Here is a 21,463-nt window from a genome sequence, read left to right as displayed (position 1 = left end):
AAGCTAAAACCACAGGGAAACGAGGCAGCAGCAGAGTGACTGCACTCCTTTTATCCACATTGTATGTTTTTAAATAAAGCAGTTTTTTGTACTACATGTTTGTGGCATTTAAGTGTAGACCGAGCTGCTGTAAAATGTAATCTCCACTTTTCCTGTAGAGAAGTGTTGGTGGTAGCTAGGGGTTTGTAAAGATGTTTAATGATTCACTGATGCAAGTTTATAAATACATATATTTTTTTTTAAATATATAAATAAAAAGCTGTTAAGTTTTGTTTCTTGTTTCTTACACCTGCTTAAATCAGTACCCTCTTCTGCCAGATTAATTGTATCACTAGTACAGTGACGTCCCGGTTCCTGGAAAATATTGATGGCTAAGGGTTTTTCTATACAGTCAGGACTTTGTTCGTCCATCATAGGTTGGTGACCATGGCAGTGAGTGTGCAGATGGTTGAGACCAATCTGAGCCTGGAACACTTCGGCACACTGGACATGACGTCTTGGTACCAGTCTCCTGAGGGACGACCCTGATACTGGTCTTTCACTGTTCTCTCCACCATGGAATTTTTGATGCTGCTGGTTTGTGGTAGAAGTCTTTCTATACAGTTAGAACTAGCCATCTCAAAACAAACATTTCCCATAACTATTAATCTATGGGAAGTTATTCAAAACTAGGCTGTTATGGGTCCGTGCACACAATGGTGCAATGCAACATGTACCACTTCAGTTTGTCCACAAGGGGGAGCAAGAACTAATTGGGTCTTCAGTTTGGTATTCAAAAGGTACCCGAAGCATTGCTGTCCGCTGGTGCTCCTGGTTCTTTATTCCCTGGGAGTTTAACCAGCTTTTACTCAACCACCCCCAAGGAGAAAACAATTAAATAATTAACCAGACCTCAAGGCCTGGATTTGAAAAAGGATACACGGGAAGAAGCGAAGCAAGTTTTTACTCTGCCCAGAATCTGTCCACGACTTGAGCAATTCATATAGAGTTCAATGAGTTGAATTTGGTCAACAAATATTTGCCAATTATCCATGTGGGGGTTATTTGATCGAATCCAAGTTTTATAATTGTTAGGTTGTGGACACATGTGGCATTTCTGCAACTGAAAATACTACTTAATATTAGAGTTGTGCCTGTTGTGATACTTAAGGATAACCCATTTTAGCATAGACATTGCCATGGAGGGCTTACACTATTTTAACATAGTCAACTGGGTGGGAATTCTTAAGAGTCAGGAGACATCTGCCATTGAAGGAAATTGAATACTTTAAAATGGAGTGTATAAACAACGCCATTGAAGCTGTCACAGATGTGGCCTATGACCCAGTCACACTTATCTGCCCTCATTGGCTTGAAAGGTCTAGCCTGCCTTCCATCTTTGAGGACATTGTTAGAGCTCGACTAGCTTGTCAATATAGGCAACATTTGCAACACGTCAAAAACTTGAGGTTGAAAGGGATGTGTTGACTCAATCCTTTATTTTTAAAACCGCATGTTTATTTGTTTTAAAAAATAAAAAGTTTACATTTCATTGTCACTAATAGAAACAGTACGGAAGCACTGAAAGACTGAGAAGCTTCACAGCTCTTCAAGTATGTTCATTCAGTTTATAGATTAGTTTATAGTCTCAGCAGGGGCGGATCCAACAGGCCAGGCCAAGAGTGCTGGGCTTAAGCTGAGCATATTCCGACTCAGTCCTGATCCAATCAGGCCCAACGTCGCGTTTAGCTCGTCCAATAGAAACAAGTCAAGAACCCATCACTTGCTTGATCCAGTGATAAATTTGATTTTGTCCACAGCAGTGCACTGTAGCTAGTCACATCAAACCTCCCAAAAAGAAGAGCGATTTGGTGAAATGGGCAAAGACTGGGGTGATTGAGAAGAGGGGCAGAGGAAGACAAACTCGGAAGAGAACATATTGGGAGTAAGGAGAGATTTTAGGGTTAAAGAGAGAAAAGGAAGAGAGATTTTGGATGTAGAGAAAAGGAGAAGGGAAAAAGGGTAAAGTCACTAGCCATGTGGATCATCAACATGCCAGCTGTTTACCTTCCCAATCCTGCCACAAGAGAAAGCCCTCAAGCATCTGCATGAATGACTGCAATAACAAGAAGAAAAATTCAATACCACTTGAATCAATTCTAAAAGCAAGAAAACATCTTCAACGTGTAAACAATTTCACTGCTTGGAGAGAGCGAGAGAAGTAAGTGTGCAGATCTCCTGGCTCCTCATCCTCCTTTCCGCAAAACCTGCCCTTTGTGCTGGCCTGGTTCCACCACATGCATCAGAGGCAGAGTGGAGGTTTGTTAGTTAGTCACCCCCCACCTCACACCAGGCCTGTCCCTCATTGTTCAGGGAGCCCCGCCCCACCGTCGCCTCCCTTCGTCACTCATTAAGAGAGCCCCACCCCTGTAGGTCAACTAGGGGACAGCAGGAAGCGATCCAGGTACTGCGAGATGACCTCCCAGTTCCTCCACAGGAAGGCGAGGAGGACGACAAAGAGCAGCGTGGAGAAGGTGCGGCTGCGCGTCTTCATCAGGGGCACCACGCAGTTGGCCACGGTGGAGACGAATACCAGGAGCACGGCCATGACGGCTAGCAGTACGTTGATGAGCTTGCCCAGCAAGGTCCTGGCCGTGGCGTTCTCTAGGCCCTCTAGCTGGACCACCTGCTGCTGTTGTTGCTGCAGCTCCATCTTGGAGATACGCGTCTGGCACACCTCCAGAGCCTCCTACATATGGTGGGAGGGGGGAGAACAAATGGAGTTCACAGGAGCTAAAAATGATGAGGTAAAAAAAGAATCCTTATTTCAATTGTTGACAAAAACCCACCTGAATGTCTCTAGCTCTCTCGTAAGACTGATAGGCGATCTTCTCCTCCATGCTGGCCAGCTCCTGCTTCAGGTTCAGGATCTCATTCTGGTGCAGCTCTGTTAAGTCATTCAGCTGCTCCTCCAAACGCTCACACCTGAACACACACACACACGGTACCGATCAAACACTTCCTTTCATTAACCCCTCCCCACCCTCTGAGGACAAAAAATATTTTTGAATATTTTTTTTACAGCTTTTGCTACATATACATATGTATTATTTTTATTTATTATAAAATGTGTCATGAAAGGAAGTGTTAGTGGAAATGTTTGCTGGTGCTGAGTGATAAGAGTTATTTTGAACTGAGAAAGTATACCGGTATTCAAAATTTAGTAACAAGGGGATTTTGCATCTCTTAGCAACTTGAGTAACTGCCGAGTTCAGTGAGTATGTACTCTGCCTTCAGAAAGTATTCATACCCCTTGATTTATTCCACATGTTGTGTTACAGCCTAAATTCAAAATGGATTAAATAGATTGTTCTCATGCATCTATCTATACACAATACCCCATAATGGCAAAGTGAAAACATGTTTAGTTTTTTGCAAATATATTGAAAATTAAATATCTCGATTTACATACGTATTCACACCCCGAAGTCAATACATGTTAGAAGCACCTTTGCCCGTGATTACAGCTGCGAGTCTTTCTGGGTATGTCTAAGAGCTTTGCACACTTGGATTGTACCATTTTTCCCCATTATTCTTTTCAGATTTCTTCAAGCTCTGTCAAATTGGTTGTTGATCATTGCTAGACAACCATTTTCAGGTTTTGCCATAGATTTTCAAGCAGATTTAAATCCAAACTGTAAAGAACATTCACTGTCTTCTTGGTAAGCAACTCCAGTGTATATGTGGCCTTATGTTTTAGGTTATTATCCTGCTGAAAGGTGAATTCATCTCCCAGTGTCTGGTGGAAAGCAGACTGAGCCAGGTTTTCCTCTAGGATTTTACATGTTCTTAGCTCTATTCTGTTTATTTTTTATCCTGAAAACTCCCCAGTCCTTAATGATTACATGAATACCCATTACAATTCAGCCACCAACTGCATTAAAATATGGAGATAAGAAGTCTAATCTAATGTGTTGTATTAGATTTGCACCAAACATAACAGTTCAAATTTCAGGACAACAAGTTGTAAACAGGATGAATGTTTTGGAATATTTTAATTCTGTACAGGCTTCCTTTCCACTCCGTCAATTAAGCTAGGTTAGTACTTTTTGAGTAACTACAATGTTTTTCCTATCACAACTATTAAACTCAGTTTTAAAAGTCACCATTGGCCACATTGTGAAATCCCTGAGCGGTTTCCTTCCTCTCTGGCAACTGAGTGAGGAAGGACGCCTGTGTCTTTGTATTGGCCATGCAACTTATGACTTCTTAAAGCACATTTTTACTCAACTAATTTAGGCTTGCCATAACAAAAGCGGTTGAATACTTACAGTGCCTTGCGAAAGTATTCGGCCCCCTTGAACTTTGCGACCTTTTGCCACATTTCAGGCTTCAAACATAAAGATATAAAACTATTTTTTTGTGAAGAATCAACAACAAGTGGGACACAATCATGAAGTGGAATGACATTTATTGGATATTTCAAACTTTTTTAACAAATCAAAAACTGAAGAATTGGCCGTGCAAAATTATTTGAAATACTTTCGCAAGGCACTGTATATATAAGCACAAGGCTTTATCATTTTTACATTTGAGTCATTTAGCAGACATTCTTTTACAGAGCAACTAACAGCAGCAATTAGGATTAAATGTCTTGCTCAAGGGCACATCGACATATCTTTCAACAAGTCGGCTCTGGGATGCGAACCCGTGACCTTTCAGTTACTGGCCTTACCCTTTTAACCGCTAGGCTACCTGCCACCCAGGTAGCCTTTTCTACAGAAATGTTTGATCAACTAAAAATGCCTTGAAGGTCACACAGTCGATCGACTGGTCTAGTCTATTTAATACTGGTCTAGTCTATTTAATACCGGTTGCGTTGTCGGTTGTGTGTGGCATGCAGTGGCTACCTGTATCTCTCCTCCTGCAGGGCCTGCATGATCATGGTGTAGTCTCTCTGGTAATGGCTTTTCAGGCTGTCAAACGACTCATCCAGCCGACCTTGGCTGTCCCGGAGCTCCTGGACCTCGTGGAGCAGCGTATCCAAGCCCAAGCTCTGGCCGTGCTCCAGTGTGTTCAAGCCCTTAGAGCTGGGCGGGCCCCCGGGGGCCCCTGTGATGCTGTTGGCCCCAGCCGAGCCGGAGGTGGCACTGGAGCAGTCGTCCTCGCTGCCATACTTGGGGCTAGAAGCCCCCCCCAGGGTCCTGGACCCCCCAGTCCCCAGAACGTGACCATCTTCCTGGGGCTCGTCCAGGGAGTCCTTCAGGGCAGAGATGTTGTCTGCGCTGCCAAACTTGTTGCGGATGAGGGAGGCGATCTCTCGAGGCTTGGACACCACGGCCCCGGCCGCCGAGTGAGTGGCGTGGGAGAAGCTGGAGAGGCCACCGGTGACCTGTTGGGGGAGATGGGTCAGTTACTAACTAGGGAGGGAGGGGGGACTACGGTGGTAGTGAAAACACGTGGGACAGAGATACCAGACCTGGGTTCAACTTAGGGATGTGACAAATGGACAATTTTGATTAACGTTTCAACTGCCATTTTCTTTTTACGATTTATCAGAATAAATCTGGTCCTAATGCATGACCGCTGGGCCGGGCAATGAAATTAATACTTCTGCAGTCATATACCCTTAAAGGTGCCTCAGCCACGGCATGTTTGTCTGTAAGGGTACGTTTAAGCTTTTGAAAATGTCGACACAAAAACTCTGGATAGTTTCGAAGCACGACTGAACGGGCATTTTACTTGTCTGGAAAGGAATACCACTTAAGTGGTACTAACTACCAGAAGTGTCACTCAAATAATCAAGAACTGACTGCGCGCAACTTTAGGTCTAAAATTACTTAAATACCTTAAAACATTTAGTAGAAAGAACATTTCTTCGATAGGAATCGACTTGTAAGATTATTTTTTTAAATAAACGTTTTTTTTAAACGGAGGAGACCGATTAGTTGCCATGCTTCGCAAACGCTTGCATCTTTCTTAGCGAGCGACAGAGAGAGAGGGGACGGGCAGAGTATAGGCAGGTCGGCCACCAGGCAGAACTGTGCACTAGGCCTATCTGTCGGCAATCAGAAGCTGTACCACGCAATGTACTTCGCAATTTCTTAACTTATAATGTCTCTCAACTTCAGTAAACCAATGAACAGGCTAGGAAATTCTACATGCAACAGACCAAAGACTGAACACACACACACGCATCATTAGCGAAGAGAAAGAGCAGGCGAGCCACCTGCACTTTGATTTTCATATTGTGTGTGGGGGAGGAAATACTTTTTCCATTTGGGATTATTCTTAACGTTAGGGATCCCGATTTAGTTTAAAACGTTTCACACCCCTAGTTCAAATACCACTTACTCTTTCAAATACTTTTAGCATTTGATTTAGTCTGCCTGGAGTGACTGATGGGTACGGTTTGCGACTCTTCTATAAGTTATTGCACCAGTCAAGTCCAGCTAAAGTAGGAAATTATTTCGAATAGTATTTAGGAACCCAGGTCTGAGACATACATATTCTACACACAATCTATTGAATTCGGTTCGAAACTGTGTGCTGCTAATTACTCTGAAAAGGACAGGTGGCTAAAACCAGACAAACTAGATTTTGATGGTGGCGGTGGTAGTACTCACATTAACAGTTGCAGTGGCACACTAGTGGTAGAAATAACACTGGTGAAAAATAAGTGGGATGACCTCATAAGGAAAGTACATGTGATGTTAAAATGTTCATAACACTAACCTTAGCGCCCACGCCCTTGAGGCCTTGGTGCATGTCTCGGAGCACGTCTTTGGGCTGACGGGGGATACCGTTGTGCTCCACCTCTCTCAGTTTGCGGTGGTAGTGCTCCAGCTTCCTCTGCAGCTGCTGGATGGTCTGGGCCGACTTCTGGTTCTTCTTCTCAAACACCTGTTTGATGCGGGCACTCTGCTGCTTGTCCGCGTTGTTGGCCAGCTTCAGGTACTCAGCCACGTTGTCGTCTCTGGCCGTCTGCTCAATCTTGATCTGTTCTGTGAGCTTGAGGATCTTCTGCTGCAGCTGGGCGATGGCCTGTTTTGTGCGCTGGGGGTCGGGGGTGGTGTCGACCGAGTCCAGCCCGTAACCGTCGGCTCCGCAGGAGAGGGCGTTGGGCGATACGGCCGGGCCGGAACCGTCCAGACAATCCAGCTGACTCAGGTAAGACAGAGAAACGAGGAGGAAGAGAAGATAGGAGGAGAGAAGGATAGATCAGACTGTCGTGTAAGATTGAGGAAGAGCATTAAAAGTAGCCTAAATGGAGGTGAAAGTAACTATAAGGCAAACATGATCAAATCAACCAACACCATATAATCATAATACAGGGTCTCCAATCAAAAACACATTTTGACCAATGTGTAAAATAATGTTAATTGTGAAGATAATCACCCAAGAAAACCCAGTGATCCAAACCTCATGTCTCTATCATATCATTATGAAGGCTATTCCATGCGAGAAATTGCCAAGAAACTGATAACCATTTTGCCTAGAAGGCCAGCATCCCGGAGTCGCCTCTTCACTGTTGACGTTGAGACTGGTGTTTTTGCGGGTACTATTTAATGATGCTCCCAGTTGAGGACTTGGGAGGCGGCTGTTTCTTGAACTAGGCACACTAATGTACTTGTCCTCTTGCTCAGTTGTGCACCAGGTCCTCCGACTCATTATTTTCTGGTTAGAGCCAGTTTTCGCTGTTCTGTGAAGGGAGTAGTACACAGCGTTGTATGAGATCTTCAGTTTCTTGGCAATTTCTCGCATGGAATAGCCTTCATTTCTCAGAACAAGAATAGACTGACGAGATTCAAAAGAAAGTTCTTTGTTTCTGGCAATTTTGAGCCTGTAATCAAACTCACAAATGCTGACGCTCCAGATACTCATCTAGTCTAAAGAAGGCCAGTTTTATTGCTTATTTAAGCAGAACAACAGTTTTCAGCTGTGCTAACATAATTGAATAAGGGTTTTCTAATGATTAAATAGCCTTTTAAAATGATAAACTTGGATTAGCTAACATAACGTGCCATTGGAACACAGGACTGATGGTTGCTGGTAATGGACCTCTGTAGATATTCCATAACATTAAAATAAATCAGTTTCCAGCTACAATAGTCATTTACAACATTAACAATGTCTACACTGCATTTCTGATCAATTTGATGTTTTATAATTTTGTCCATTTTAAAATAACAAGGACATTTCTGCGTGACCCCAAACTTTTAAACCGTAGGGTATATCTCTATCGCGTCAGCTAGGCTGGATTCTGTGAAAGGAAGCCCGTAGCCTTAATTCTGACAGGCTCACTTTCCCATTGAACTAGTCGTCATTCTCAAATCCGCAGGACATAAAACAAGAGGTCAGATGGATATCGATTGAGACATGAAATATACGCTTTTCATATTAAGTCGAAATTCCTCTTTCGAAGATTTCTCATAAAAACAAGCGTTGCTCTGTGAAATGGCAATGGATTACTGAGCATGTTCCAAGCTTTTTATTGTCAAAGCCTTTTACATTTAATGACATTTGTGAAATGCTCCTTTTGTGACCCGCGGAAACAACTGACGACAACAACAAAATTGTAAACCCTCAAAAGTTATGAGATGCCTGCACCGCTATATCAGAGCTCTGTGCTTATTATCGGATATATTAAGATAGAAAAACCTGACCTTTTTGGACATAACGTTAATGACACATTAGAGAAAGACCCCACTGAACGATTCAGAACACGAATAATCAGATGTCTTGGCAAAATGTGTTTTATAACATAAGGAAGCTTTGGGTTTGTGGTAGATTCTGCCTATTATAACATACAGAAGTGACATTTTCCCCCCCTCTGGGCAGTGGCTGGACACCCTACATAATGTTACCTCAGACTGACTTACCACAAAGGAGCATGTTAATAATTTGTAAAAACAGCCAAGTCGTACCTTCCATAAATAATCTCCAGAGGAATCCATGTCTATATACTGAGCAGTAATCCATCAGACAGGGATGCCATACACAGTGTGTGTGTAACTTCCCTACTCACAGTAAATGAGGTGGCTTAACTGAATAAGCTAAAGCTTTATTCTCAAACAAAAAAAAGTAAATGTTATGTTCTCAAATCTATTTTCTACACAGAGAGGTGGGATTCTAGAATGTCGGTGCTGGAGATCGGACCATAAATCATTCATTCTGGCCTGTTCTGGGGGGTTGGGCCAGGCAAAGGCGACTAACTACAGTGGAGTTGCACTCCCATCCCACCTTCCATCACTGTCAGTTAAGACAGCTTATGTAACAGACAGCCAGTGGGGGTGGACAGGACTTTTGCTTTCTCAAAGACCGACAGACTGTGTCGCTCAACTACAGACACATCCAGATGCTACTGTAGCTAGCCACGAGCCTGTTAGCTGCTCATGTAACACGAGTTAATTACAGTTCACACAGTAGGTCTGCTGTTGGTGGAACAGACTGCTCAGGTTGGTTATCCTACTGCCCGATTCATACCCTTCCTGCTCAAAAGGCTTGGTGGTGTCATCAAGCATTGTGAGGTGACTGCTAGGGTTATGCACTGTGCATGATGGGTATACCTCAGACACAATGATGGGCTAGTTGTACTAGTTGTCTAGGAGTTCAACACTCCCAACAGTGTGAAGGATATAGAAATGCACTGTCCTGCTACTAAGTCAGTCAGTATTCGTTCATTGGCAAAATATTGTTAATACAGTGTACTCAATTTCTATGGATTTGAGCAATTCCAGTGAGGACCAGTCTACATCTAAAATGTTGGAGGACAGTGTCAGAGATGTCAGGGAACCATCCGCTTTTCAGCTTGTTTTGGCCTGCAAGTCAAGCCTTCGCTGGCTGACCTGAAGTACTCTTGGAGACAGCCACAGCTAAATATAGAAAGGCTTAGAGCACATAGTGACCAACACACACACACACTGACCTGCCAGTAACTTTTACTCCTTCATCCAAGAACATCCAGAGGAAGGCAAGTCAGTTAGCCCAATATGATCAATTTCATTTCACAGTAAATTATCATTAATTTCTGACCTTCCAATACTGCGCTTCCATTTAGAAATGCGTTTTCTCTAGCAGCAGCTGCTTGTTTATTACATGTTTTGTTTTAAATACAGGTGAAAAGCTTGCAGTGGCCAGTCTGCACCAGTGGGTAGGTTTTACAGGGGACCAACCCCTGCAGGGCCCTAGTTTCAACTCACCCTGTCAGGTTCCTCAGTGGAGTGGTACCCGGAAGTGAGCAGCATGTCGGCCAGGGCGGGGCTGGTGGGCGTGTCCGTGGTGGATGAGGAGCGCGGGCGGCCAGCCTGCAGCAGCATAACCTCCTGGGTACTCCTCCGGTGGATCTGGGGGCTGCCTTTCTGGGGGGGGTCCCCGGTCCCCCCCGCCTTAGTGCGGCGGCTCTGCAGACTGGTCCCTCGCTTCATTATGGGGGGCGCGCCACGGATTTGCTGCAGAACGCGGCTCAGAGCTGCAGGGGGAGCGGAGGAAGTAGTGTGGGGGTCAGAGTCCGGACCGGGTGCCGAGTGGGCGTCCCCAACCTCTGGCCCCCCACCGTCAGGGGGCTCAAGGGCGGGGCCACCTGAGGAGGAGGCGGCGGCGTCGTGCGGGGAGACGGACGAGCGGCGGCGCTGCGGCTGGAAAAGCTGCTTCAGGCCGTGGCCAAGCGCGCCCATGTTCTCCAGTGCATTGTGGGTGATTTTGGACAGGCCGTGCTCCGACTCAGATGCCCTTCGGCCCACCTCCTGCTCCGCCCGACCTCCCGCATCCGCATCCGGCTCCTCAGGACTCTGCTCACTACTAGCTTGATCCATCAGGGGGCGCCAGGCTGATGCTCAGCCACAGGGTTAACTCTGGGGGTGCGGGGGTCTAGCTACGCCCCAACACCACACCCCCTTTGAGAGGCAGCTTCAAAAGTCGGGAAGTAAGGAGTATGGCGCTCACTCACTCGGGCCCTGTGCGCGTGCATGCGGATTGGCTCAAAGACATGCTTGTCTAACACAAAAAGGAAAATAAAATGGATTATGACATGCAACAGTGAGTGGATGGGACAAAAGAAAGCACCAGAATTAAAACAATGATTACAAAAAGCAGCAGAGTTTGAACTCGTGTCAGCTGTGAGACATTGAGGCTTGAGTTTAGTTGACTCGATATATATATTTGTATGTTCAAATATTCTTTTTTTATTACAAGATTACACTGAACAAAAATATAAAAACGCAGCATGTAAAGTTTTGGTTCCATGTTTCATGAGCTGAAATATAAAATCCCAGAAATGTTCCATACGCACAAAAAGCTTCTCTCAAATTGTGTGCACAAATTAGTTTACGTCCCTGTTAGTGAGCATTTCTCCTTTGACAAGACAATCCATCCACCTGACAGATTTGGCATATCAAGAAGCTGATTAAACAGGATGATCATTACACCGGTGCACCTTGTGCTGGGACAATAAAAGCCCACTCAAAACTGTGCAGTTGTCACAATACAATGCCACAGATGTCTCAAGTTGAGGCAGCGTGCAATTAGCATGCTGACTGCAGGAATGTCCAGCAGAGCGGTCACCAGAGAAGGCAATGTTAATTTCTCTACCATAAGCCGCCTCCTGCCAAATTCTCTCAAATTACGTTGTAGGTCCAACCAGCCTCACAACCACAGACCACGTGTATGGCCTCGTGTGGGCGAGCGGTTTGCTGATGTCAACGTTGTGAAAAGACTGCCCCATGGTGGCTGTGGGGTTATGGTATGGGCAGGAATAAGCTATGGACAATGAACACAATTGCATTTTAAATCGATGCCAATTTGAATGCACAAAGACACCATGACGAGATCCTGAGGTGCCCAGCATCTGTATTCCCAGTCATGTGAAATCCATAGAGTCGGGTCTAATGAATAGATTTAAATTGACTGATTACCTTACACGAACTGTAACTAAAATCTTTGAAATTGTTGCATTTATATTTTTGTTCAGTATGGTAAATCCATGAGCCAAACCACAACGTCTGTGATGTCCAAACCCACTTATAAAACAACTCCACTAAAGAAAGCAGTCTTCTACAGCAATGACGGGGGTCGTGCTAAACAAAATACTTTCCAAAAACAATTTCTGAAATGCTGGGGTTTTATTGTACAGTTTCCATAGATAGTGGCACTTTAGTGTGTCATATTGCAAATGCAATTTTAGAGGAAGAAAGCATGTCACAGGACCTGGGATAACTAGCCTAATCTGACTGTGGTTTCCTTGTCAGGCAGAGGTTAACAAACACTGCCTTAATTTGTTATTTACTTAGACAGTCGTTTGTAGTCTAATATAAGATACACAGCATTTCAGAAACTATTTATTTACTAAAATGGGTGCCAAAAAAAACATCCTTTGAGGATTTCGAATGAGTTTAAAGTAAATAGTATGAAAAAGATGAGTAATAATGAAACAAAATATAAATTAATATAATGGAATCTTCTGGTGGTTTCTTATCTGGCTGAGGCACCCAGAGTTGCGCCATGATATCCCTGTAGAGAGCCTGGACCTCAGAGACCAGGTCAAGCATGGAGCCGTGAGCGGAGATGGCTAAGGCTAAATCCACATCGTCTGAGAGTTGAGCTTCAGGAAAGCACTTTATATAAAGACTGTATTTTACTTAGCACAGCATAGAAAGGGGGAAGAGATATGGAGGAAGAGAGCACGAGGGAAAAGGAGAGAGCAAGAAGAAACAGGTGGCAAGAAAGAGGGGGAAAAAGAAAGAGCCAGGGAGATAGATCTTACCCTCCGTCCAGCTTCTCCTCTTCCGGCTTACAGCTCAGGGTTGGCTGCAGAGGAAGAAGTCAACATCAGAGGGAAATCACTATCAAAATGGAACCAATGACGAGATACAAATAAATGACGCTGGCAACGGCGGCACACGGACCCGTGCTCAAATCAGCCGTGTACAAACTGCACAGAATCAACCAGACCTGTACACACTCACACTTTGAGGGGCTTCAGGGACTCCTCCAAGAATACATTTTGAGAAGTCTTCATCTTAACAGCAAATATCTCCACTGCCCTGTGCACACTCAAAATATGAGACCATGACATGAAGGTGTGTGGAACACCTCACAGTGATGACTCCATACAGATTACTCAGGAGTAGAGGTCGGCCGATTAATCGGAATGGCCGATTAATTAGGGCCGATTTCAAGTTATCACAATCGGAAATCTGTATTTTTGGGCACAGATTTGCTTTTTGTTTTGTTTATGTAACTAGGCAAGTCAGTTAAGAACACATTCTTATTTTCAATGACGGCCTAGGAATGGTGGGTTAACTGCCTTGTTCAGGGTCAGAACGACAGATTTTCACCTTGTCGGCCCGGGGGATCCAATCTTTCAACCTTACAGTTAACTAGTCCAACGCAATAACGACAGGCCTCTCTCTCGTTGCACTCCACAAGGAGACTGCCTGTTACGCGAATGCAGTAAGCCAAGGTAAGTTGTTAGCTAGCATTAAACTTATCTTATAAAAAAACAATCAATCATAATCACTAGTTAACTACACATGGTTGATGATATTACGAGATATTATCTAGTGTGTCCTGCGTTGCATATAATCTGACTGTGCATACAAGTATCTAAGTATCTGACTGAGCGGTGGTAGGCAGAAGCAGGCGCGTAAACATTCATTCAAACAGCACTTTCGTGCGTTTTGCCAGCAGCTCTTCGTTGTTCGTCAAGCATTGCACTGTTTATGACTTCAAGCCTATCAACTCCCGAGATGAGGCTGGTGTAACAGAAGTGAAATGTAACAGAAGTGAAATAGCTAGTTAGCGCGCGCTAATAGCATTTCAAACGTCACTCGCTCTGAGCCTTTTAGTAGTTGTTCCCCTTGCTCTGCATGGGTAACGCTGCTTTGATGGGGGCTGTTGTCGTTGTGTCCCTGGTTCGAGCCCAGGGAGGAGTGAGGAGAGGGACCGAAACTATACTGTTACACTGGAAATACTAAAGTGCCTATAAGAACATCCAATAGTCAAAGGTTAATTATAGAGGGAAATAGTCCTATAATTCCTATAATAACTACAACCTAAAACTTCTTACCTGGAAATATTGAAGACTCATGTTAAAAGGAACCACCAGCTTTCATATGTTCTCATGTTCTGAGCAAGGAACTGAAACATTAGCTTTCTTACATAGCACATATTGCACTTTTACTTTCTTCTCCAACACTTTGTTTTTGCATTATTTAAACCAAATTGAACATGTTTCATTATTTACTTGAGGCTAAATTGATTTTATTGATGTATTATATTAAGTTAAAATAAGTGTTCAAAGCTTTGACTCAAAGCTTGAGAGACGCTGACCAGCAGAGCTCCTTTTGTGCAGTGAGCAAAGAACCTGCTTTTGAGTCAAAGCCTTCATCCCAAATGGAACCAAATCCCCCTACATAGTACACTACTTTTGATGGGCTCTGGTCAAAAAGTAGTGCACTATACATGGGACAGGGTGCCGCTTCGGACAGAGTGAGTGCCTGTCAGTGGAACCCACCAACCACACCAGTCGCCCAATCCGCACAAAACCAAAGGAAGAGGAAAAGGGAAAGAATTCAGTCACCACCAGTTTACTGGCACCAGCAGGACACGATGCCTCCCACAAAACTCCCTACCCACTCGCAAATTATGATACATCACCAGAATTTCCCCTCACATCAGCAGATTGGAGGACGCAGAAAGAAACCGCCTGCAAAGCGCAATGCCCAAATACACCATAGAAAAACACACTACTAATGACAGAGTGAAAGTATCCCAAATGGATAGGATTGAGAGATTGTTTCATTTGAGTAAGTCCCTTCCTCATAGCTGGAACACTAAGCCTGTAACATTAACCCAACACTGAGGTAACACTCAGGTAACACTGAGGTAACACTATGGCTAATCTCGCCCAGAAGCGCTGCACACTTAGCCGTAACTAACACTTGACCTCACCAAATAGGCTAAAGTAGATGTCAACAACAGGCATATCTGCATACTCCTCATCTATCAGTGGAAATCCCCTAACGCTCTTACCCGTTCCCCTCCTCATTTCACCCCATGTTTAACTTATTGCATGCGAGACTGAAAGGTCCGGCTATATATAGGCCCATTTGCAGGCCTGAATTCACTGAGGGGACACAGTGGTTAACAAGTGAGCAGGTAGGCTACACACAAACGAAACAAAAGCACACACAGTGACATGCATGTTCCACAGAGTGATTAGGGAGTCTAATGGCATTATGAATGCATTATTAAATAGACAGGAGTGACTCCAAGACTAGGCACAGCTATTGTATGTCACTGTCAACAAGCAGGCACCCCAAACCATCTTATGGATAAAACACCCTCTGCCACAATCAGGCTCATAGAAATATGGAACACAAGACCTAATGCTGTAATATCAGACTACCTACTGCCACAGATTTAGTCCAAAATGCACATCCACTGTTGCAGTTTCAAACATCCATTTTATTTATCTAGGCAAGTCAGTTAAGGACAAATTCTTATTTACAATGACAGCCTAGGAACAGTGGTTTAATTGCCTTGTTCACGGGCAGAACGACAGATTTTGACCTTGTCGGCTCGGGGATTCGATCTGGAAACCTTTCGGTTACTGGCCCAACGCTCTAACCACTAGGCTACCTGCTGCCCCGATCTACAAGTACATGGACAAGTGTACTAACAGACATTCACACAGTGAAGCACACCATGACACCCCCAGTCTCTTTTCCTCCTTTATAGGGTGCTACATTATCTCTGTCTGAAGTGAGTCAGCCAACACTCTCCTATCACTGGGAAGATCTCAATTGCATCCTCCCTCCTTCTCAAAACCCATTGGATGAGAAAGCCAGAGGGCACTTCCCTCTGACCTTCTCCTCCAATGGGTTTTGAAAAGGAGATGAGGAGAGGACGCGAGGAGTATGCAATTGAGATCACCCCCCTGTTTCCCTCTGCTGCCTCATGCACTGCAGCCTTCCAAGGTCACACCAGCATGTGTGTAATATGTGTGTGTGTGTGTCTCTCTATAGTCTATTCTGCATGTGCCTACATGGAGAAGATACTTCATGCAAATGTATCTACCACATTTGCAACCATATCTGTACTTGTGTCCATTCACTGTAACTGTCTACTTTCACATGGCATCTACAGCAGGGCCCTTTGTCCAGGAGTACAATGTCTTAATGAGCTGTGTCTGCCTGCATCCATCTTCTCATCTATTTTTACCACTGTTCATCTACCAAAAGCTATTCTTCATTCTGATGAAAGCCAACATGGCTGTAACATTAATGCCACAACTATTTCAGGCTCCATTTTTTAAAGCTCAAAAGCAGCCTTCTTTTTCACAAAAATAGCTCTCGGAAAGGTGCAATTGGCAATTAGTCTAGGATCCTTTTAGTTTGGCCAGCTACTTTAGTTTGGCTTTACTGGGAAGCATACCTTGAGTTCCGGACATCAGCAGGCCTATTGGGATTTCACTGCATAGAAAAAGCCTAAGTATTCCAAGGAAATTTCCAAAACCCACTTCCTTTGAACACTCTTTCAAAGTACAAGAGCTGGGATGTTCTTTCCTCTTCGGTCAACAGTTTCCACTGATGTTTCGGGATGTCACATGCTGAAAATGAAAGAGGGTAGAAATATGTCAGGGCAGGTTTTCAAACATCTTTACCATTAACCCAATGAGTCCCACCATATCGCTGGTGCGTTTTGGACTTCTAAACCAATTTAAACATTGTGTTTGAGCTTCTGGTTTGTACAATTGAATTGGTCTATTTCTTCTGCATCCGTAGATTCTATTAGTCTGTGTGCTTAGTGGGGGCTGAGCTAGAGCGGTGTTTGTGAGACAAGGGCGTAGAGTCCAAAGAGCTCTTCTACATAGAAGATAATTGGAAATCCCAGGACAGAGTCTATAATAAGCTCACAGTTTCTGTCAAACTCCACACAATTAATTCTGTACTTAAAGCATTCATCATGTTTTTTGCTTTGGTGGACCTTATTTTATTGACAACGCACCGGTTTTATGACAAATTGTTGTGTTCTACTTGTAATCCTGGTTGTCCTATAAAGAAAATGGTTGTAAACAAAATTGTATTTGTGAAGCTAATGTAAGGGCTGAACATGCAGACAAAAGAAAGTCAGATATGATTTTTGCTGGGATCTCAGGACTGATAGGGTTAAGATCATGGTTCATCCATGGCCTACAAATGTACTTAAAAATATGATCATAATGCTTTTGAGAAAGTCCCTGGAATTCAATTACACATTTCATAACTGTGGTTAAGTATCAAAAGTAAAAGTATAAATTATATATATTATATTAAAGCAAACCAGATGGCACCATTTTCTTGTATTGTTAATTTACAGAAAGCCATGGGCACACTCCAACATTCAGACATAATTTACAAACGAAGCATGTGTGTTTAGTGAGTCCGCCAGATCAGAGGCAGTAGGGATGACCAGGGATGTTCGGTTGACAAGTGCGTGAATTTGACTGTTTTCCTGTCATGCTAAGCATTCAAAATGTAACGACTACTTATGGGTGTCAAGGAAAATGTATGGAGTGAAAAGTATATTATTTTCTTAAGGAATGTAGTGAAGTAAAAGTAGTCAAAAATATAAATAGTAAAGTAAAGTGCAGGTAACCCCCAAAAAACTACTTAAGTAGTACTTTCAAGTATTTTTACTTAAGTACTTTACACCACTGGACTTAGAGTACATTCTCCAGATCCAGTGCTATTGCACTGCATATCCTTCTGTCTAGTCCAGTGGGCTGTCATAAACACTAAGACAAAACAGGTGCACAGACACTGGCCTGGGATAGGCAAACCAATGCCAACATCTTCAAGGGATGTGATGGGCCTACCTGTCAACGCAAAGCACTAGAATAGCTAGGCCTAATACAATCCTGGCTAAATCGTGTGAGATTAGTTCAACTGCCACAATCAGTCGGCTACCTAGATAGCTAACTTTGCCTCCACTGAGTAGCCTATTTCTGTGAGCTTGCTATTTCTTAGCTAACTGACTGAAATCGATTTTCCAATCAATGAACTAATAGTTGTGTGGGGGTTGTTTTTACAATAGGAGACATTAGCTAGTTGACTACCGAGCTAAACGCAGAGCTGTTAGCGCAATTAATCCGATAAACGTAATCAGACAGATAGCAGTTGATAAATGTGTTTGCTGCAAGATATGTGGAGGTGTCCACGCCCAAAACCGGCCTGGGCGTAATTAGCTAGCGATAAAACACCTAGCTAATTACAATCACACTTCAATCTAACGGCAAGGTATTGCTAAGCAAATGACTACATACCTTAACTACCGAGATTATAAAGTGGAAAAGAACAATTATCCCATCCCATTTCAGAATAGAAAATGACAGCCGCGCAAACGTCACCGTCAGTGGCCAAACACTACCGCCAGCATCATCAATATGAGCATGCTATGAGCATTTAGCTAGCTATTAGCATAGGTGTGGATTTTTTTAAATCGAGGCTAGCTAATGTTACATCCACTATCGTGGACAGGCCTAATTAAAATGCTAACCCGGCAATAGACAAAACATGAAAAAGATGCTTTGCTTTCAGACACACTTTTGTTGTTGCGTATGGCTAATGATCTCACAGACAGCCTGAAAACATCCACCCACCCGGTGTTTTGTAGGATGTAACGACATAGCTAGCTAACGTTAGCTAGCAGGTTTGTGACCGTGGATTTCCACCGCAGCACATCCCGACGTTACACAGGCTGAGTGGCGTCCATGCTACTCCCTCCCTGACAGACACCACACTGAATAACAAGTTACACCTATTTACTAACTTAGCCAATATTAATAGCAAACATTAGCTAGTTTAATTCAACGACAATGTAGCTAGCGCGCATATGTTTATTGGAAATGTGTGATAGGGCATGGTTGATCATATATGAATGCTGACACACCCCAACACAAACCGTAATCAGCTCATGCCCAAACAGTAACGACACATTAAAGTAAATCACTTGCACCCACACAACTAGCTAACGCTTATCTAGTAAGATAGCTAACGTTACTCCCAACCAACCTGTTCTAACGGTGGCTAGATAGGTTTAGCGATAGCCAGCTAAATCGAGCTAGCCAGCCTGCTACTACACAGCTAGCTTAGCTAACACCAGGTTAAACACAAGTTGATAAACAATACACCTCTTTCGAGAATAAAAAAATGAGCAATTCTATACTCGACATTGATATTACAGTTGTCCAATCAAACTATATTGTGTATTTGTATATTACAACTTACATGGGCGCTGAGAGGATTGTGTTGATGAACGTTCATTTCTCCCGATGGAACACTCCCACGATGACGTCATAGAGCGTTTTCAACGTAGGTGGTGATAGGGCCACTCATCTGACATTTATTTTGATACGGAGAAGACGGAGAAGATACTTCAATATTATAATGTAAAAGGTTAAAATCTATATATATATGTATGGGCTCTGGAGCGGCACAGCGGTCTAAGGCAATGTACTACAGTCCCTGGTTCGAATCCAGGCTGTGTCACATCCGGCCTTGATTGGGAGTCTCATAGGACAGCTCATAATTGGCCCAGCGTCGTCCGGGTTTGTCCAGGGTAGGCAGTCTGAATTGGCCCAGCGTCGTCCGGGTTTGTCCAGGGTAGGCAGTCTGAAGGCCGCCTTCATTGCAAATAAGAATTTGTTCTTAACTGCCTTGCCTAGTTAAATAAACGTTAAATAAATCAAATATAAAACACATGTAGGAAGGGATAAGGAGAAAGTGACTGGTAGTAGGATTAATAATAATATTAATATATAGCAGTGTAAACAGGGCTGAAAAGTGACTGGTAACAGGGATATATAAATACTATGGTAATATACTAATGGTATTTTTTATATATTTTTTATTTATTTCACCTTTATTTAACCAGGTAGGCTAGTTGAGAACAAGCTCTCATTTGCAACTGCGACCTGGCCAAGATAAAGCATAGCAGTGTGAACAGACAACAACACAGAGTTACACATGGAGTAAACAATAAACAAGTCAATAACATAGTAGAAAGAAAATAATCTATATACACTGTGTGCAAAAGGCATGAGGAGGTAGGCAATAAATAGGCATGAGCAGTGAATAATTACAATTTAGCAGATTAACACTGGAGTGATAAATCATCAGATGAACATGTGCAGGTAGAGATACTGGTGTGCAAAAGAGCAGAAAAGTAAATAAAATAAAAACAGTATGGGGATGAGGTAGGTAAATTGGGTGGGCTATATACCGATGGACTATGTACAGCTGCAGCGATCGGTTAGCTGCTCAGATAGCAGATGTTTAAAGTTGGTGAGGGATATAAAAGTCTCCAACTTCAGAGATTTTTGCAATTCGTTCCAGTCGCAGGCAGCAGAGAACTGGAAGGAAAGGCGGCCAAATGAGGTTTTGGCTTTAGGGATGATCAGTGAGATACACCTGCTGGAGCGCGTGCTATGGGTGGGTGTTGCCATCGTGACCAGTGAACTGAGATAAGGCGGTGCTTTACCTAGCATAGACTTGTAGATGACCTGGAGCCAATGGGTCTGGCGACGAACATGTAATATATAATATATACAGTGCATTCAGAAAGCATTCAGACCCCTTGACTTTTTCCAAAAATGTTTATGTTACAGCCTTATTCTAAAATCGTATTTTTCCCGTTGATCAATCTAAACACAATACCCCATAATGAAGAAGCAAGAACAGGTTTGTAGACATTTTTGCAAATTTATATGAAATATGACGTTTACATAAATATTCAGACCCTCAGTGCTTTGTTGAAGCACCTTTGGCACCGATTACCACCGAGTCTTCTTGGGTATGATGCTACAAGCTTGGCACACCTGTATTTAGGGAGATTCTCCCATTCTTCTCTGCAGATCCTCTCAAGCTCTGTCAGGTTGGATTGGGAGCACCGCTACACAGCTATTTTCAGGTAGATAGGGTTCAAGTCCAAGCTCTGGCTGGGCCACTCAAGGACATTCAGAGACTTGTCCCGAAACCACTCCTGCGTTGTTTTGACTGTGTGCTTAGGGTCATTGTCCTGTTGGAAGGTGAGCCTTCGCCCCAGTTTTAAAGTCCTGAGTGCTCCGGAGCAGGTTTTCATCAAGGATCACTCTGTACTTTGCTCCATTTATCTTTCCCTGCCGCTGAAAAACATCCCCACAGCATGATGCTGCCACCACCATGCTCCACTGTAGGGATGGTGCCAGGTTTCCTCCAGACGTGACGCTTGTCAGTCAGGCCAAAGAGTTCAATCTTGGTTTCATCAGACCAGAGAATCATGTTTCTCATTGTCTGGGAGTTCTTTAGGTGCCTTTTGGCAAACTCCGAGTGGGCTGTCATGTGCCTTTTACTGAGGAGTGACTTCCGTCTGTCCACTCTACTATAAAGGCCTCAATGGTGGAGTGCTGCAGAGATGATTGTCCTTCTAGAAGGTTCTCCCATCTCCAGAGGAACTCTGGACCTCT

At 43.6% G+C, this 21,463-nt stretch overlaps 1 protein-coding gene across 3 annotated transcripts; it reads right to left on the bottom strand.

The window, feature by feature from the left end:
- Positions 1 to 1,459: 1,459 nt before the first annotated feature.
- On the bottom strand, positions 1,460 to 19,359 carry tmcc1b (transmembrane and coiled-coil domain family 1b). Of its 3 annotated transcripts, none has more exons than XM_020485503.2 (8): positions 19,248 to 19,359; positions 16,414 to 16,588; positions 12,740 to 12,783; positions 10,182 to 10,974; positions 6,715 to 7,140; positions 4,890 to 5,371; positions 2,829 to 2,964; positions 1,460 to 2,728 (listed from the first exon to the last, which is right to left on the bottom strand). In XM_020485503.2, the coding sequence occupies exons 4-8, from the start codon at positions 10,791 to 10,793 to the stop codon at positions 2,414 to 2,416; spliced, it is 1,971 nt and encodes a 656-aa protein (XP_020341092.1). In that variant the 5' UTR covers positions 10,794 to 10,974; positions 12,740 to 12,783; positions 16,414 to 16,588; positions 19,248 to 19,359; the 3' UTR covers positions 1,460 to 2,413. The 3 variants fall into 3 exon arrangements, with proteins under 3 accessions (XP_020341092.1, XP_020341110.1, XP_020341102.1); XM_020485521.2 differs by having other exon boundaries at positions 10,182 to 10,450; XM_020485513.2 differs by lacking the exon at positions 19,248 to 19,359 and adding an exon at positions 18,284 to 18,358.
- Between the last annotated feature and the right edge of the window lie 2,104 nt (positions 19,360 to 21,463).

The sequence above is a fragment of the Oncorhynchus kisutch genome, linkage group LG1 (assembly GCF_002021735.2).
Source record: "Oncorhynchus kisutch isolate 150728-3 linkage group LG1, Okis_V2, whole genome shotgun sequence".
In the NCBI taxonomy this organism is placed as follows: Eukaryota; Metazoa; Chordata; class Actinopteri; order Salmoniformes; family Salmonidae; genus Oncorhynchus; species Oncorhynchus kisutch.
This window is presented reverse-complemented; position numbering and strand designations above follow the sequence as displayed.

Coding starts and splice junctions, on each gene's coding strand:
- tmcc1b (XM_020485503.2), bottom strand. CDS start 10,793: ATGGATCAAGCTAGTAGTGAGCAGAGTCCTGAGGAGCCGGATGCGGAT. Junction 7,141..10,181: donor CCACTGAGGAACCTGACAGG/GTGAGTTGAAAC, acceptor TACCTGAGTCAG/CTGGATTGTCTGGACGGTTC. Junction 5,372..6,714: donor TCAAGGGCGTGGGCGCTAAG/GTTAGTGTTATG, acceptor CTCCCCCAACAG/GTCACCGGTGGCCTCTCCAG.